Here is a 19317-nt window from a genome sequence, read left to right as displayed (position 1 = left end):
ACAGAGGGTCAGATCAGAACATGAGTCAGAGGGGTTTGGCTCTTAGGAGTGGGTTACCCATTTAATTGCCTATACTTGGGGGATCACTACTAGTCTGAAGTCAGAAATTTTCTTATTTCCGTCTGCAGAATACGACTACAAAAATGTAGCCGGAAGTCCGACTACTTTTCCGACGTTTATTGTTTCGGCTACTAGTTTTTGGTCCGTACGGCATCAGAAATCTAATTTTTCGACTACTTTCTAGCGATTTTGATGGTTGAAAAAATGTGATTTTCTAGTATTAGATCCAATATTAATATAGATTTGTATACAAATTATAAATATAAATATGATATGCTATTAAAAAGAATCTCTATAAAAGTGGTAATTAAGTCTATAAAAAAGCATAGCTATAAAAATTCCCCGTAGAACACCATTTTTTCATCAAAAAATGGGCTACCCCTTATTCTTTCATAGAATCACCAAACTCCAGGAGAATAAAAGGACAATTATTTTAGACAGATAAATGCAGTTATTATTGTTGTAAAAATATTGGATTATGGAGAATAAGATTTAGCTTGAGGCGTGTCAAAGACACTGTCCTTAAGGATATTTCGCTCACACCGTGATAAATAAAATTAGACGTATTCCGGCGAATTCAACAAGCCCTTCTAGTATAACTAGGAGCAGAAACAACACAGATTGAATAAAAAAAAACCAAGCACAAAAGAAAGAGAAGAAAGAAACTTTCTTAGGTTTTTTCTCCTTTTTCCAAAATAACCACACAAAGGACTTATGTAGTCCAAAAAATTGAATGCACCATCTCATCAAAAAATGTCTGAGCTAAGCCATAAAGGCTCTTCAAAAGTTTATACGTTAAAAGCATAAGCCATTAAGGCTATCAAATGTAATAGACGGTTAAAATTTTGTAACCAAACGTAACGTTCAAATCTCATTCAATAGCCAAATTAATTTTGTCCAAATTGACTACAAAATTAAATTAATTTGCTGTTACAAATATATTTAAAATAATTAGTACTATAATAAAGGCTCATTAACATAATATCAAAAGAATGAATCTAGACATCAATTTGAATATTTCTTTTTGAGTTATCAAATTATTTTTCCAACAATTATAACTTAATTAAAGCTCATATATCATTCCAACTGTTAGCATACGCTTGTGAGGGATGTCAAAAACCTTGTTACTTTGCCTCAGGTTCTTCTTCAAGAAATTGTAAGCATAATTTCTTTGCTTTACCAGACCCCTTACTCGCAATCACTTCATGTTCACCTACCAAATGAACCACCCCCGTACTATATGCTCTCTCTAGTACGTACTTCTACTTCTTTTTCCCCTAATATAGCAAAATCCTCCTCTTTTTCGACTTGTTTTATATTTGAATTCTCCTCCTCGGACTTCATTGAACCAACATTAATGCATAAATCAATCTCTAATTGTTTGATTTTTTCAGTAGATAGTCTGTGACTTTTTATTGCAACTGAAAACAAGCAATATTCACGTATGAACTCTTTGAGCCTCTCCACCTCGAGGTCGTCTTGCTCATTACACACATCATTGTATCCATAACGTACCATGCACACAGCGAAACACGTAGAGATCAGATGGCTGCACCCAACGGAAGAGGAATCGTTCTTTTACTGGAACTTTACTGATGGGAAGTGATTTGAATGAAACAAACACAAGATCACGGTGTAAACATGGCACATTCGCCACATATTGCTTGAAAATTGGTGGAATTCCATGAACAAGTTCAGAATAGAAAATGGCAAGTCCGGGTAATCGAGAGAAATTTGTCTTATCTACTATTGCCTTAACTTTCTCAGGAGAAATCTTGTCTTCAAGCTCGAAGTAGTATTTCTTTTGATACACGTAATTCCATACGCACATGCATTAGGAACATAGCATAAAAGCTAGTGGAAGGTAACCGCCTTTATCAAACTTGTAAAGGACCGAACTTTGGTACACAAGCTCAACAGTTCCAATGATTAGAGCATAGGCGATTATAAAAGAATGTGAGTTTTCCAGATCATAATCATGACTAGTATAAGGAAGGATGATGTTAATGTCATCACAAACACCACTGCTATTCCTGTAAATATTGAGAAACACAAATGGTTTCATGATGTGTTAGATATATGTCTCTTGGTTTGATTTGACGTATAGTCACTGAATTTTATCCATTATTACAATAAAGTTAAAAAACTAAAACATAACTGAATTTTATTCATTATAACAGTAATGTTACTAAACGTTACCCACTAAAGCATTAAAACTCAAGTGAATTTGATCAGTTACTTTAATATGACAAAAATAGTTTTGTGATTTTGTTGTTATAGTAGGTAATTAATTTCAGTAACTATACGTAAAATTAAACATGTACATTATCACCAACAAACATCAGTTTGATATATCTTCAAGAAAGAGAGGGAATAACTAGAAATGAAATGTCTTACCATAAGCGTTGCTAATTTTTGCAGTAGTCTTGAATCCAAGAGTAACAGCAACACAAGCCAACATGAGAAAGTAATTGACTTCAGGGATATAGACTTGCCCTTGATGTTTGGTTGATGTATGCACAATTTTAACCCGAGGAAAGCATCCTAATGCGAGCGATTGCTGGATTATAGCGAAGGTCCCGGAAATCATGGCTTGACTTGCAATGATAGCTGCAAACACTGCCACCACATATATGCCATCTACAATATGTGTTCATGAGGAAAGAAAAGCATAAATGTTCATTAATTTTGTCTCACGATAACATAAAACCTATGTTGTTTAGACTGTTCAAAAAAGTTATCAGGTACGTCTAAGATCCTCTAAAAGTAGTGTAGTTTTGGAAAATTTAACATGGGTGCAACAACAGTTTTAGAGAGTCCGAGCAATATAACATAAAACCTAAGTATTTATATGTATATAGATGTTATGCTTACTGAGGTATATACTTGAAAAAAGTATCAGAAACGTCATCCGCATTCTTCCTTAAAAAGGAGGCTTGACCAGTGTAAGCTAATATGAGCGCTGGTTATGTTACACAGCACATGCTTATCTGTATAGACTGAACAGTAAAATGACCAACATCTGCAAGTAGTGCCTCCGTTCCTGCAATTCGTCATTCACTATTATATTTACTCCGGACTTACAGTACTCTTTCTTCGCTGAAAAATTATAGTTTTTTTAATCTAGTATTTACACAAAATCCATCAGTTTAACCTGATGAATACTCAAATATTAATTAAAGTGAAGGATGTTAGAGCCCAGTCAACTGCACACACAGCTGGCTCAAATACTATGACCCGGCCCAGTCTCCTTTATTCCTTATTCTTTTATATTCAATGCATTGTATAAGTGTAGTATTGATTCTTTCATTTTACACACATTTTTCCCGTAAATATAAATACTGAACAAGTTGAGAAATAAAAGGTTAGACGGATATTTTCCAAATTTCATTTCTCTGTTTCTCTTTCTTCTCTCTCGAACTTCTAGGGTCTGTTTCTAATGGAGTCACCATAGCTCGTTGAGCTTCATCCTGACAAGGTATCAGAGCGGGATTTTTGATTCCTTGCCATGTAAGCTTCATCTTCAACGGTAAATCGATTGAAGATCTCACTGAAATCGGTCCTTTGGGTAAAGTTCGAAAACTCGGTGAATTCGCTACTACGGGACAGAAAATTTGGGTTTTTTACTGGAATCTCTTCTTATATCAATTAAGTCGACTGGAATTCATGATTTCGTAATGAATTCAAGCGATTTGGGGCTAATCTCAAGCTAGGGTTTGGTTTCTGTTCACTTCTTCTGGTTTTGAGTAGAAGGTTGGTAATACCGTTCTAATCTACAACTCTGAAACTTATATTGATGTGATTTAGGTCATGTAGTTTGGAGATCCATGTATATGACAGATTGCATGTTATTTTTTGAGCCTATTGTCTATTACTGTGTCGATTAGATTGTGTTAGTAGAAAATACGGGTAGTCATGGAGATGATATCACTTCACCCTCAGTTCCCACTACTGAAGGATTTGCTCCCTTTACAATAGATCCTTCTCATCCTTTCTATGTGTACCCATCAGACAATCCGGGTAGCCAATTAGTACATGTTCCCTTCAATGGACATGGTTTTGTATTGAGGAGAAGTAGCATGCTTACTTCTCTTTCTGCTAAAAATAAATTAGGTTTGTTAGATGGGAGAATTGCCCAACCTCCTGCCAACTCTCCTTTTTTATTACTATTGGGAGAGTCTTGGATTATCAACTCTGTTTCCATAGACATAGCCACAAGTGTCATGTGTTTTAGGGCTGCAAAGGAGGTTTGGACTGACATTAATGAAAGATTTGGACAGTCCAATGGGTTTAAATATCTTCAAATTCAGAGAGAAATCAGTTCAACTATCCAAGGGTCATCTGATATTGCCACCTACTTTACCAAATTTAGGAGTCTTTGGGATAAATTAAATTCCTCATATGTAGGCCCTATATGCTCTTGTGGAGCTCTTCCCAAGTTTATAGAGGATCAACAACTATTTCAATTCCTAAATGGGCTAAATGACTCTTATTCAAATGTGAAGAGTGCTATTATGCTCATAAATCCCTTACCACCAATAAGCAAAGCTTACTCTCTCTTACAACAAGATGAGAGTCAAAGAGAAACTCCAGCTTCAGTTACAAATTTTTCTAATGAATCTTCCTCCTTCTCTGTATCCTCAACAACACCAAATAGAAATTTCAATCAAAGATCAACTTTAACTCCAGGAAACCCAACTCTGTTTCTTGCAAATACTGCAAGAAACCTGGACACACAATGGAGAAATGCTATATATTACATGATTTTCCTGCAGATTTCAAATTTACCAAAGGCAAGAAATCAGCCTCATGTGTCCAGTCTGACATCCCAATCAATCAGTTTGCAGTTTCTCCTCAACCATCTACTGAGAATTCTGCCCATGGTTTCACCAAGGAACAGTATCATCACCTAATAACTTTATTCCAACAAGTCCAGGTGTCTTCTAGTGCTGGATTTGACAATCTTCATGTTGAGAAATCTGGATTTGCACATTTTGCAGGTTTGTTCACCGATTATGCTGCAGAATCTACTGATTTTCATGTATGTGCATCTTCTCAATTAGGTGTAAATCCTTGGATATTATACTCAGGGGCAATAAATTAGATGACTCCACACAAACACTTACTTTACAACCTTATACCTTTACCTAAACCATTTCTTGTCACTCTATCTAATGGATATAAAGTTAAAGTGTTGTCAACTGGCTCTTTATATCTCAGGCATGACATAACTTTACTCAATGTCCTTCTTGTGCCTTCCTTTCATTTTAATCTAATATCTATACATCAACTAATATCCCAGCTGAATTGTATAGCTATTCTTACCAAATTTAATTGTTCTTTACAGGGCTCTTCTCTGAAGAGGCCACCGGTAATTGGTAAGGCTGCTGGAAGACTATACTATCTACATCCTAATGCTGAATTGTTTCCATCTCAACATGTTTCTTCTGTTCTTTCAAATTCTATTTCTTGCAATAAGTCTGTTTTCTTCCAATTTCTGTAAATAATCTGCCATGTAATCAGACATCTACTATGAATAAAATGGATTTGTTTTGACACCAAAGGTTAGGGCATATGCCTTTCATATAATGATATCTATTTCATTCTTGTCTGATAAAGTTTCTTCAAAGCAGTCTTTCATATGCTCTATTTATCCAGTAGCTAGACAACAAAGATTACCTTTTTATGACAGCCACATTCATTCCACTGCTCCTTTTCAGCTGGTTCACATTGATGTTTGGTGACCCTATAATACTAGGACATACAATGGATTTATATACTTCTTAACTTTAGTTGATGACTATAGTAGAGCTACCTGGACCCATCTTTTATCTTGTAAAGGTAATGCTCTTTCTGTGTTAAAAGCATTCACCTCTATGGTCAAAACACATTTTCAATCCTTAGTCCATACTTTCAGGTCTAATAATGCTTATGAGCTTGGTAGCAGCTCTAAAGCTACTGCTTTCTTAAGCAACCAAGGTATTCTACATCAAACTACTATTCCACATACACCACAACAAAATGGTGTTGTGCAAAGAAAACATAAACATTTATTGGAAGTTTCTAGAGCTCTCTTTTTCCAATCTAAACTTCCTCGCAAATTCTGGGGTGATTGTATACTAACTGCTACCTACCTGATCAATAGAATGCCTCTAACTGTCTTAAACAACATTTCTCCTTATGAAAAACTGCATGGAAATCCACTTTCTTATGTTCACTTAAAGTCTTTTGGTTCCTTATGCTTTGCAACTTCTCCCAAGTTTGGAAGGGATACAAGTTCTAATCTAGAGCTATACATAGTCTTTTCTTAGGATATCCCGGTGGCAAGAAGGGTTAAAAACTCATGAACCTTTCTAATTATTCTATTTTTAGTCTAGGGATGTGGTATTCCATGAACACATCTTCCCTTATGGTTCAACAACATCTTCTACCACTCCTCCCTCCACTTTTCCACCTTTTGTGGATATTGATACATCTTCTGCTCCTGCTCCTACTTATGCAACAGAAGTGCCTACAACATTTAATATTTCCTCCCTTCCTATTGCTGAAACAAACATTCCTGATGCATCCTCTGCCTCACTTCTTCCTTCTCCTTCTTTCTTATTCTGCCCCCATTCCACCTTGTGTGGATCAGCCTTCTCCACTTCCACCACTTGCTCCTGCTTTAAGAAAATCCACCAGAACTGTCATCCAACCATCCTACCTATAAGACTATGTATGTAACTATGTCCTTCCTCTTACCCCTGTTTATGCAATATCTAAGGTGTCCTAAACTTAGCTACATGTGCATGAACCTCAATATTACCAGCAGGCAGCTTCGCATCCTGCTTGGCAAGAGACAATGCTAAAGGAATTTCAGGCTCTTGAGTCCAATCAAACTTGGGACATTGTTCCCCTTCCTCCTCACAAAAAGGTCATCCCTTGTAAGTGGGTTTACAAGATTAAACAAAGGGCAGATGGTTCCATTGAGATATACAAAACAAGGCTTGTTATTAGAGGGGATACTCAGAGAGAAGGTATTGACTTCACTGAGACCTCTTCACCTGTTGTCACGCTGACAACCATCAAATGTCTCCTGGCCTTAGTTGTGAAAATGGGTTGGACTATTTTTCAGTTGGATGTGAACAATGTTTTTCTCCATGATGACCTTCATGAGGAAGTTTATATAAAGATCCCACCTAAGATGGATGTCTCTTCTACTTCTGAATCTTCTCCTTTTATTTATAGACTCAAGAAGTCTTTATATGGCCTCAGGCAGGCTTCTAGGCAATGGTTTTCTAAATTGTCTGAAGCACTGCACTCCAGAGGCTACATTTCTAGTCTCAATGACTATTCCCTCTTCACAAAGTCCTCTTCTGATTCTCTAGTTGTATTGGCAGTCTATGTTGATGATATATTGTTAGTTGTTGATGACATTTCTGAACTTAACTCTTTAAAACAATTCTTGGACTCTCAATTTAAAATCAAGGATCTAGGTTTGGTGCACTACTTCCTAGGTTTGGAAATTTCTCAGCATCCCCAAGGATACTTAATGAATCAACAAAAGTACACCACTGATCTCCTTCAAGAATTCAACTTTCATCACTTCTCCCCTGTTACTACTCCTTTGGATTCTTATGTTAAGCTTACTATGGACATGGGTACTCCTGTTTCTGATCCTAATATATACAGAAGATTAATTGGGAAATTGAATTTCCTCCAACATACAACACCTGATATTTCTTTCTTTGTTCAATACCTAAGTCAGTTTCTTCAGAAGCCCCAGGTACCTCATATGATGGCAGTTATCCATGTTCTAAGATACCTTATGAATGATCCTGCTCAAGGTATACTGCTCTCTAGTTCTGATGATTTGTCTCTTGTGGGATTTTCTGACTCTGATTGGGGATCTTGTGCCATCTCTCGCAAGTCTGTGAGTAGGTTTTACATATCTCTTAGTGGCAGTCTTGTGTCCTGCAAGAGTAAGAAATATCCTACCATCTCTTTGTCTTCAGCTGAGGATGAATATAGAGCATTGAGGAAGCTGGTTGCAGACGTTGTTTAGTTGGTCAGGCTTTTGGGTGACCTTGGTTTGGTTATTTTATATCTTGTTCCTGTCTATTGTGACAGTCAAACTGCCTTCCACATAGTCAAGAACCCTATTTTTTATGAGCGAACCAAACACATCGAGATTGATTGCCATTATGTGAGGGAGTGCGTCACTGCTGGTTTTCTTACTTTGCATTTTGTCTTTTCTTCAGGATAGCTGGCAGATATTATGACTAAAGCATTGCCCAGCCAGCTGCATTATGGTATTCTTGGCAAGCTTGGTGTTTCATCACCCTCAAGCTTGAGGGGAGTATTAGAGCCCAGTCTGCTGCACACACAGCTGGCCCAACACTATGATCTGGACCAGTCTCCTTTATTCCTTATTCTTTTATATTCAATGCATTGTATAAGTGTAGTATTAATTTTTTTTATTTTACACACATTTTTCCTGTAAATATAAATACTGAACAAGTTGAGAAATAAAAGGTTAGACAGATATTTTCCAAATTTTATTTCTCTGTTTCTCTTTCTTCTCCTTCGAACCTTCTAGGGTCTCTCTCTAATGAAGTCCCCATAGCTCGTTGAGCTTCATCCTGACAAAGGAAATGATACCTGTAATTGAAAGAACAACCAGCCAAGAGAATCCAAGCATCTTTTTTATTTCTCTTGAAGTAGTCTATGATGTATTTAGGATTAATAGCTTTGACATTTTTTTATCATGCTTTACGAAGTTGTAAATTCCAATACCATCAATGAGTGAGAACCACACACAAATTATTGGTGCAAATGTGTAGCCAACTTTGTCAATTCCAAATCTTTGAAACACAAACAGCAAGACCAGGATAGCAATTGAAATCCAGACAACCCTTTCTGCATTCCAAGAAAACAAATATTATATTATATTTACATATGGAGCGTAAAACAATTAATTTCACGAACAATTTTTCTCTCAATATTTCTGACTATTATTTTAAATACTTTTTTACTAGAGTCAATAAAATTTTCTGGTAAAGAAAATGATCTTAACTAAAAGTGGGTAAATGCTTGCTCGCACCCAATATTAACACCAAATCATATCAACTTATCATGGTTAAGTGATTTAATGATGTGAGAATAAATATTAATTATTCATATTAAGTACTACAAGCTTATGTACAAATACATGTCATGCATTAATTCGTATAGTTTACTTACTGGGAACTATAAGGGCCAAAATTCGACCAAGGAAATTCCGTGCGAAGAGAAACCATAGTGGTGGGATCGTGATTCGCCATGGGCGCCTTGGCTAAGCACGACCCAGGCAAACACCTGAAAATTCCATCTTGGACAAGGTCGAGGACAAACAGAACAAGCCATGTTCGAAAGTCAATTGGTCTGAGGTCATGTTTCTGAAGCAACGCTAACGAGCCGAACAACCGAGGTCGAAGTCACGCACTTAGGTTGGCCAGAAACGGCTTGTTTTAGCAATAGAATATTAAAAGGAAATATTCTATTGGATATCCTCTGCAACTTGTACTTTCAGTAGATAAGAGATATATCTCATATAAAAAGGAAGAGAGAGAGGGGAGAAAGGGGATCCCATTTTTGGAAGAGTTATCTCTAGAGAAGTTGATTCTCATGTAAATAACTACTAAACATCATCTATAAAGAACATTCAATTTGTTGAGTCGGTCCAGGCTGTTCCACACTAGATCCGATAAAATGATAGATGCTTACACATTTGGCCATCATACATCACTATCAGAAAGAGAATCATCCACTTTGTTGCACGGTTGGGTGAATTACTCCTTTTATAAATAAATACTACCATTCATTTCATTTATGGCTTGTCTTCATTTCTTCGTTTGTTCATAAGAACATCATTAAACCACTCTTTTGCTTTAAATAGCTTTAAATACGATTTTTGAATGTTTTATTTCTTACTAACCTTGGATCTAGAACTTATTACATTTAACCAGAATTTACCCAGCATCATTTACTTAATTAGTTTAACAAAAAAGGTTCAAGACTTTTTGGTCAAATAATTTGGCACCATCTGTGGAGATTGTTTAGTTAAAATTTTAGTCCTATTTAGATCTGAGAAGAAAAAGGCATAAACTTCGCAAAAACTGGTGTTTCCTTTGTTTGCAAGAATTTGACATGACAGGCAACAGAGAGGAAAAGAGGAAAGCAGTAGCCGACACCCCTGCCAACCTCTTCCGCACCATCAACAAAGAAGAAATCGGTGAACGGCTCCTCGTCTGCTTGGCTACATCTGATGTAGCTGTGAGCGCGGTCCTAGCCCAAGAAATCCAAGCTACACAATCTCCAATATACTACATTAGCGAAACCCTGGTCAATGCCGAAATGAGGTATCTACACCTCCAGAAGCTGGCCCTGACTCTAGTTGTAGCTTCAGAGAAGCTTAGACCCTAATTCTAGTTCCACCCCATCTCGGCAGTAACAACCTTCCCCCTAAGGAGTATTCGGCACAAACCTGAACTATCAGGCTGATTGGCCAAATGGGCTGTAGAACTCAGCGAGCACGACATAACCTATCAGCCATGAACGGTGATAAATCCATAAGTGCTCGCCGACTTCAGTGTAAATATAATGCTCGAAGTCGAAAACCATCTACACTCGTACCAAACTACACAACCTAGGGGTACAATACATGGATGGCGCATCGAATGTCTTGGGATCGGGACTGGGACTCGTACTCGAGGTCCCGACTGGCAAAATAATTCACCAATCCATTCGATGCCCTGACATGACTAGCAATGAGGCCGAGTACAAGGCCGTGATTGCAGGTTTAATCCTGAGCACCCCCTCGAGCTCGCCGTATCGGTAAATGGTTTGTACGAGCTCGTCATCTTTCTATTTTAACTCCTCCCTGAGAGATTGAAGATCCCCCTGGATTGGAACCGAGTACGCAGCACACGGTACTTATCATGGATTCGGCAGTACTTGGTAACCATCTTTATAAAGACCACCTTCTTCTTATTTGCTCGGCGGGCACTCTCAATCTCTAAGATGAGTGTCTATAAATAAAGATAGCAAGCAAGAAAAAAAGAGGAGGGTCAGTAGGGTACAAAAAAAAAGAAGGGACAACAAAAGAAGTAACTCACCCATAGAGCCAACCCGGATAGGTCGGCATCCTTGAACGACTCCAGAGTCTTATGCTCGACGCTAGAACAAATGGTCACCAGAGCAGGGACTACGCTTTCCATGCTGGTCATCAAGTTGCAGTCCAAAGGAATCACTATCAAATGAGAAGTCCCATCGGTCCTCACCTCGACCGGGGTAAGCCCCTCATCGAACATCCTCTCTTCCTCGGGGTCGATGTAGGAATCGGATTCAAACTCGTCGCCAATCGCACCCTTCTCCGCCTCCTCGGTAGAAGAAGGAATCTCGACTGGCACAGAGCTTGAAAGATCACTCGCCGGCACGACTGCGGCAGCCACTAGCGAAGCAATCTCAGCATCGGGAGCCGGAATCTCAGCATCCGAGGTTACGCCAGTATCATGCACAGGAATGGCGAGCTCGGGCTCACCACCACCGAGCCTTCAACCATCTCGACACCACCTCCGGTTCCAATTCGCCGCCTCTTTAAGGGACCACTTTCTTCCTCGTTTGCCGATGGCTCATCCACCAAATGAAACAAGGATGGGTCAGCAGCCTTCGTCGATGGAACATCCGCCCTATGGACAGATCTACGCAAAACTGAAATCTTGGATGAGGTGGCAGGTCGTGCAGACTCGCCCGTGGTCATAGAAGTTGAAGGCTTGACCAAAGCACTCGATTGGCAGAATGGGGGGTGGGAGCCTTTGTTTTCTTTGGGGCTTTCCGACCTGGTAATAAGGGAAATGACGTAAGCAATAAGGAAAGGTGGCAATGAAATAATGGAGAAACGAAATGACCTACCAGTTGAAGAAGGTGGACGCCCAAATTTCTTGTTGAAAAATGACCATTCATGGATCCCCACCATGTGAGGCAAAATTTGAGCCCCCCAATCTCGGATGTCTGCAGCCAACACAAGAGGATCCCTCTCGGCTGCACCACAAAGAGTGATTAGGTAATCCAAGAAAGAAAGCAAGCAACCAATTAAACAGAATACTTGCGGTCAAAGTTCCACGCGTCGGTAAACCTGGTAGGGTTTGCTACCACGTGCTCGATCTTGATATAGAAAAAATCGACCCAAAACTTGCGATTAGCCTTGTCATCCATCTTTACCACCAGCCCTTTGGTTCCCCGGTGGCAAAGATGTGTGAAAGTTATGAGCAAAAAGATACAACAAATGATGGATGGAGAGTTCGCGGTCGGCCAGCTCAGCGTACTTTATCAATATGATAAAAAGCTTGTAGATGTAAGGAGAGGGCTCGGTTAGGCATACGTTGTAGTAATGGCAAAACTCCTCTGCTAGCGGGGGAAGATGAAGAGAATAAAACACCAGAAACGGGTACGCATAAAATACGCAATACCCAGGATGGTGGATGTGGACCACATCGTCTCCGGCAGGAACCAAATCGACACGAGCAGGGATGTCGTACTTGGCCCTAAGCTCAGAAAGGCGTGACTCTCCCATTTCGGACTTCACTGACTCGGGCTCGTCAATAGGGGACTTCGAGAAATTAGATTTGGCCTTATCACTATGAGGAACGATCTCCTCCACTGTAGGGAAACGATCATCTTCCATGGGTTGAACCTCCTCCTCAACACGAACAGGTACGGCCACTGACAACGGGTTTGGGCTAAAAATTTCCTCGGAGTTAGGAGATGTACAGCCCTTTGTGTGTTTATGTGTGAACGAAGATCCTTGGTCAAAAAAATTAATAAGCGACGGTAACGATGCAAGAAGTTGCAGAAAACAGAAAATGATGCAAGAGAAGGAAATGAATCGCCTTTAAAAGTTTGAAGAAATAAAGTTCTGAATAAGGAGGTCCTCCCCCTTCTTATAAGAAAGCATCAGCCAAAAAATTGAGAAATGTAACTGCCATGCACAAGAATCGAAGTGATAGAAACGCGAGAAACTAGGTGACACCTCGGGAAAAACACACAATCGTGATGCGTGAAAGGGTGACATCACTCTGACCCCTCACCATTGGGCGTGACCTTCTAAGTACCGCCCACCACGGCTAGGATAACCGTTATTCGGCATCTGGTTCAGATTTCGCAAAGCCAGGGTTGGCGCAGTTCGTTTACCAAGGTCGACCTAAAGGACGATTTCGCAAGTGGAGGGACTAACTGTAAAGGACAAAATCCGACCAAGGAAATTCAGTGCAAAGAGACACCGTAGTGGTGGGATCGTGATTCGCCATTAGCGCCTCGGCTAAGCATGACCCGGGCAAACCCCTAAAGAAGTCCGTCATGGATAGAGCTATCAAAACGGGTCAGCCAGCCCAGCCCAAGCCTCGCGGGCTTTTAAATATGGTAGGCTAGGACGGGCCGGCCCTTCAATTTTTTTTAAGAAAAAAGAATTTCTTTAAATCCTTAAATATTTTTTGTGACATAGTTTATTAATCATGTAAATAACTTCTGTTTGCTTAGAGTGTAAAAAAAGCTTGATATTTGACGAGGAATCTCGTAATTAAAATACAAATTCTCTATATCTCTAACTTTTCTTTTTTAAAGTTACATGAATATTTTCTTAATGCTTTTCTTTCATTTTCCTCAGATTCAGGGATTGCTTCAATAAGTATAAATGCTGAGATTTTTTAATTTAGGATTAATATCATTTATCATTATAGTTTATAAAATTTTAAAATTCCTGAAATTTTCTAGTGGTCAATTTTTTTTGTGTGTATTCAAAATTGAACTTTCTCTATACTAAAGAGCAGTTTAAATATTAATAGTATATTAAAGTAATCCAAACTGATTATTGGTCACTTAAAGCAATATTTTCTTTTGAAAATGATTATTATTGGCCAATTAAAACTTTTCGAGTTCATTATTAATTAAGCAAAAGAAAAACTAATTTTGTCATATTACATGCATGTCAAAAATGTAAATTCTAGTTGATATGGAAGGGTAAATGAGCAATCTAGGGTTAGAGAATGGGGATTCTAGTTAATAGTTTTTTTTTTTAGTTTTTACTTTTTTAAATATTAAATATTTAATAGTTAATTAATTTGTTAAATTTTAGCCCACGGGCCGGCCCAGGCCCAGGCCCAGCCTTGATCAAGCCTCAAGGGCCAGCGGGCTGACTTGCACCGGGCCTATAAGCCTCAGTTTTAAATGGGCTAAAAAAATCCTAGCTCAACTCTACTCAGTTAGCGGGCTGGCCTCACGGGCTAAGCCCATTTTGACGGCTATCATGGACAAGGTCAAGGACAAACAGAACAAGCCATGTTCAAAAGTCAATTGGTCCGAAGTCATGTTTCTGAAGCAACGCTAACGAGCTGAGCAGCCGAGGTCGGAGTCACGTACTTAGGTTGGCCAGAAACGGCTGGTTTTAGCAATAGAATATTAAAAGAGAATATTCTATTGGATATCCTCTACAACTTGTACTTTCAGTAGGTAAGAGATATATCCCATATAAATAAGAAGAGAGAGAGGGGAGAAAAGGGATCCCATTTTTGGAAGAGTTATTTCTAGAGAAGTTGATTGTCATGTAACTACTAAACGTCATCTATAAAGAATATTCAATTTGTTGAGTCGGTCCAGGCTTTTCCATAGTAGATCCGATAAAATGATTGATGCTTACACATTTCGCCATCCTACATCACTATCAGAAAGAGAATCATCTATTTTGTTGCACGGTTGGGTGAATTACTCCTTTTATAAATAAATACTACCATTCATTTCATTTATGGCTTATCTTTTTTTTTTAATAAAGTTGCCCAGACAGACGTCTAGGTTGTCTTATATTCAAAAAAGTGCAAGAGGGGGGCTAGACCTGACCTCACAAAAATACAACAATGGTGATGCAATCACCCCAAAAGAAGGACAGGAGGTTCATATATATACACCCTCCTTCCTTAGATCTATGAACAACATTAACTAACAAAGAAATTAGATTTTTCATACTTTGTCCTTATACTGGGAAGTTGCCATTTATCAAGGAGAAAGAGTCCTTTTGCATTGCTAGGCAATTCTTGGAGTGAGTGATACAACCTTCTCTAATTTGTGGTTGTAACCAATTTAGCAAGACAATCCGCAACCTGATTCCCCTCTCTGAAACAGTGCTTGACCGTAGCTCTAGTTTGTTTAATGATGAGGGAGGCTCTGTCTATAACCTTTTTAATCTTCATGTTGTTAGGATTTCCATCCGTGAGCATATCCACTATGATCTTTGAGTCCAGTTCGATAGAGAAATTAGTGTACCCATTCTGACTGCACCATTTTCCTCCAAACTCTGCTGCTTTAGCCTCTGCCATGGTATGATCATCACAGCTGATATGAATAGAAAAAGTCGCAAAAAGGTCCCCTTGACTGTTCTTGACCACCCCTCCAATGCCTGCCTTACCACTTTCTTTGCAAAAGCTTCCATCTGTATTAACTTTGATAGTGCCGGGTAGTGGAAACTCCCATGTAACTTGTATCCATTTCTGATATGGTCTGAGTCTCTCGACCTTATCACATAATAAAGGCCATTCCATCTGAGTGTAATCACCTGGTACCATGTTGGAGATAGCCGTTTTCAATATCCATGTGATTTGGTGTCTCATCGAGTTCAGCTGAAACTTCTTTTGTTTTCCATATTTGCATGCATTTCTTTGTTTCCACAGTTCCCAGCATATGATTGTAGGAGCTATCTGAAGCATTTGATTGTGCACTTTATTGTTGGTCGTTGTTTCCCACCATCTTTTGAAGGTAGCAATAATAGGCTCCTGCTGATGTTTGATTCCAAATGCATTACCTATGTTGTTCCATATGAAGATGGCAGCTTCACTACCATTAAAGACATGTTGAACTGTTACTACCTGTGCAGAAGAACAACAAGAACATCTGGAAATAATGTTAGTACCAAATCTGCAAATAACATCATCAAAAGGTAACCTATTTTGAAAATTCTCCAAGAGATAAAGGACATTTTAAAAGGGAGAGAGTTATGCCAGATTTTGTTTATGAAGATATTCTTCTGTTTCTTGAATCTAATACAATGTCATGCTGAGTTAGAAGAAAATATCCCATCATTAGAAGTAGTCCAAACCGGGAAATCATCCTCATTTGGGTCACCTATATCAAGTTGAGCAAAAGTATCCATAATATGCACGGGAAGAACATCGTTGAGTTTGACAATATTCCATTCTCCATTAATTATGAAGTCTTTCACATGTACTTTAGAGGATCTTCCACTACCTTGTAATATGTTGGCCAATGCACCTTTACCTGTCCAGTTATCCCACCAAAAGCTACAATTACCTTTCTGTATTTCCCATCTAATGTTTTCCTCTGCTTTATCTCTGATTTTGAGCATGTTTCTCCAAATATGAGAATCAGTGGGATTTGACTTTTTGTTCACTGGATGGGCTCTTTTGCAATATTTATTCTTGAGAAGGTTGGCCCATAGGGAGGGGTGAGTTCTTAATCTCCACCATCTTTTAATGTTAAGTGTATCTATGATATCCTCCATTTTTCTGACACTGGCTCCTCCCTCATCTTTGGGGAGACAAAGATTATTCCATGAAGACCAATGATATTTGTTTTTACCTTCATTTGTGCCCCAAAAGAAGTTTGCAAAGTGTTTCTCCATGAGCTTAGTAATTCCTTTAGGAGGGTTCATAGCAGAAAGGATGTATGTGGGGAGGGATTGTAAGACATGTTTAATCAAGATCATTCTCCCTCCAGCGGACATCATATTGGTTTGCCATCCATTAAGTTTCTTGACCACCTTAGAGAGCATACCGTCAAAAAGATTGTTAGTCTTCCTCCCAAAATAAATGGGGCATCCCAGATAAGTGAAAGGGAAAGACTTATCCATATAGCCTGTAGCATTCCTAATTCTATTGATTCTAGTAGCGCAGGTGTGAGGGGATGTAATAAAGAAGCTCTTATCGTTGTTAACTTTCTGCCCAGAAGCCTTTCCATACCTGTCAATAGCCTTTTTGATTAACTTGAGAGTCATGTTGTTTCCACCACAGAATATAACAATATCATCAGCGTAGGCTAAATGATTGATCATCGGACCTCTCGGATCCATGCTAAAAGGAGTGAAGCTGATAAAGTCATTTAGAGCATTTAGAGATCTAGAAAGAACCTCAGCTCCAATAATAAACAAAGAAGGGGATAAGGGATCTCCCTGTTTGAGGCCCTAAGTAGATATGAAAAAACCTGTTCTAGCCCCATTGATGATGATAGAGTACCATATATCTTGTAGAAGTCCCCAGATCATGTCAATCCAATTCTCAGAGAAACCAAATTTCCTCATAACTGCTATCAGAAAGGTCCAGGAAATTCTATCATAAGCTTTTGCCATGTCAAGTTTTATAATAACATTGCCTCCTCTGTTGTTCTTGTTCACGCCCTGAGCAATCTCCTGAGCTAAAAGGATATTTTCAGTGATCAATCTTCCTTTCACAAAGCCACTTTGATTCTCTGATATAAGCTTCCCAAGAATAGGATTCAGCCTTCTGGAAAGGATCTTGGAGATAATCTTGGCAGTAAAGTTACTCAAACTAATAGGTCTCAAGTCGGAGAAACTATTATGGGAGTCAACTTTAGGAATAAGAACTAAACAAGTATGAGAAAACAATTTAGTGAGCCTCCTGCCATTGAAAACAGCTTGAACAAAATCAATGATATCCTCCTTAATGATATCCCAACAGGATTGAAAGAATTTCCCATTATAACCATCCGAGCCTGCTGCACTATCTGGATCCATGTTAAAGACAACATCTCTAATCTCCTTTGTGTCAGGAATGACAGTGAGACTTTCATTATCTGCATTAGTTACACATCGAGGAATACAGTTGATGATATCATGATCATTGTAGTGATGATTGATGTTAAAGAACTGTTGAAAGTGATGGACAACTGCCTTGCCAATATTAGCATCCCTCTCAATCCATTGGCCTCTATGATCTTTGATTTTAAGAATTTTCAGCCTTCTCCTTCTCTCTCTGATGGTGCTATGGAAGTATTTAGTGTTAGCATCTCCTTCTTCAAACCAGTTCACCCTAGCTTTCTGTCTGAGAATGTCATCATGTATCCCCATCTATCTAATGTACTCAGCTTGTCCTTTGTTCAGTTCAGTTCTAGTTGTATCATTACTGTTCATAAGATCCATTTGTTCAAGGTATTTCATTTTATCTTCCCAGTATTGATCTTGGTTAAAAACATTGCCAATGTCGTCTGGACCATTGAGTCAGTCTTCTGCTCAGCATTTTAAGTTTTTGATGAAGTCTCCACAGAGGATTTCCATTAACATGATTTCTCCAAACTTCTTCAACTACCTGCAAAAACGTTGGCTGATTAGTCCAAAAATTTAGAAACTTGAAGTATTTAGGCCCCTCCTGGTTAGAGTCCTTGCATTGAATTAGAATAGGTCTATGGTCAGAGCCAATTCTAGCCAAATGATTGACAATATTATTTTGAAAGATTCGGGACCAATCATCATTGATAAACACTCTATCCAATCTCTTCCATATTCTTCTTCTTGGATCCCAATTGTTACACCATGTGTATTTTGGACCAACAAAACCCAGGTCCATCATACCACAGTTATCCATGCAATTGCTGAATTCTAGACTTTTGTTCATTCTGTGAGGTCTACCACCTTTTTTCTTATCCGAATCTAAAATGACATTGAAATCACCTCCAATGCACCATGGACCGTTCACATGAAGATTGGTTAACTCAAGACTATTCCATAGCTCTCTCCTTTCTTTAGGAGTGCATTTAGCATATACTGCTGTGATGTAGAGATCACTGTTGGCAGCTCCATAATGCAATTTGATAGTAAGTTGTTGATCATGGTTGCTCAGAATAATAGTCATGTTGTTGCATGACCACAGATCCAAATCTGACCATTTGAATTAGAAATACAGTGTTGATAACCAAGGAACCTTCTGCACCTTTCTATTTGATTAGTACTAATAAAAGGCTCCATAATAGCAACAAGTTCCACCTTATATATGGAGATCAATTTTTTGAGCCTTGATAAGGCTTTTTTGGTATTCACGCCCCTAATGTTCCAAAAAATGGCATTTATCATGGAAACAGTTCAGGCTAGCATGGGTGTCCCCCTTTAGGAGGTGTAGTATATTTGTTTTTGTTCTTCTTTACTTTTTTCCTTTTCTTTTCTTTGGA

General features: G+C 38.5%; 1 protein-coding gene and 1 pseudogene across 1 annotated transcript; both read right to left on the bottom strand.

Annotated features, from left to right (window-relative positions):
- Positions 1–1296: 1296 nt before the first annotated feature.
- On the bottom strand, positions 1297–3381 carry LOC107781536 (potassium transporter 5-like; annotated as a pseudogene).
- A 14957-nt stretch (positions 3382–18338) lies between these two features.
- Positions 18339–19004, bottom strand: LOC107806332 (uncharacterized). Its single transcript, XM_016630468.2, has one exon. The coding sequence runs from the start codon at positions 19002–19004 to the stop codon at positions 18339–18341; it is 666 nt and encodes a 221-aa protein (XP_016485954.1).
- Positions 19005–19317: the final 313 nt, after the last annotated feature.

This window comes from Nicotiana tabacum, chromosome 22, assembly GCF_000715075.1.
Source record: "Nicotiana tabacum cultivar K326 chromosome 22, ASM71507v2, whole genome shotgun sequence".
NCBI lineage: Eukaryota > Viridiplantae > Streptophyta > Magnoliopsida > Solanales > Solanaceae > Nicotiana > Nicotiana tabacum.
Note: the sequence above shows the minus strand (reverse complement) of the source record. Positions and strands in the feature narration are given on the sequence as shown.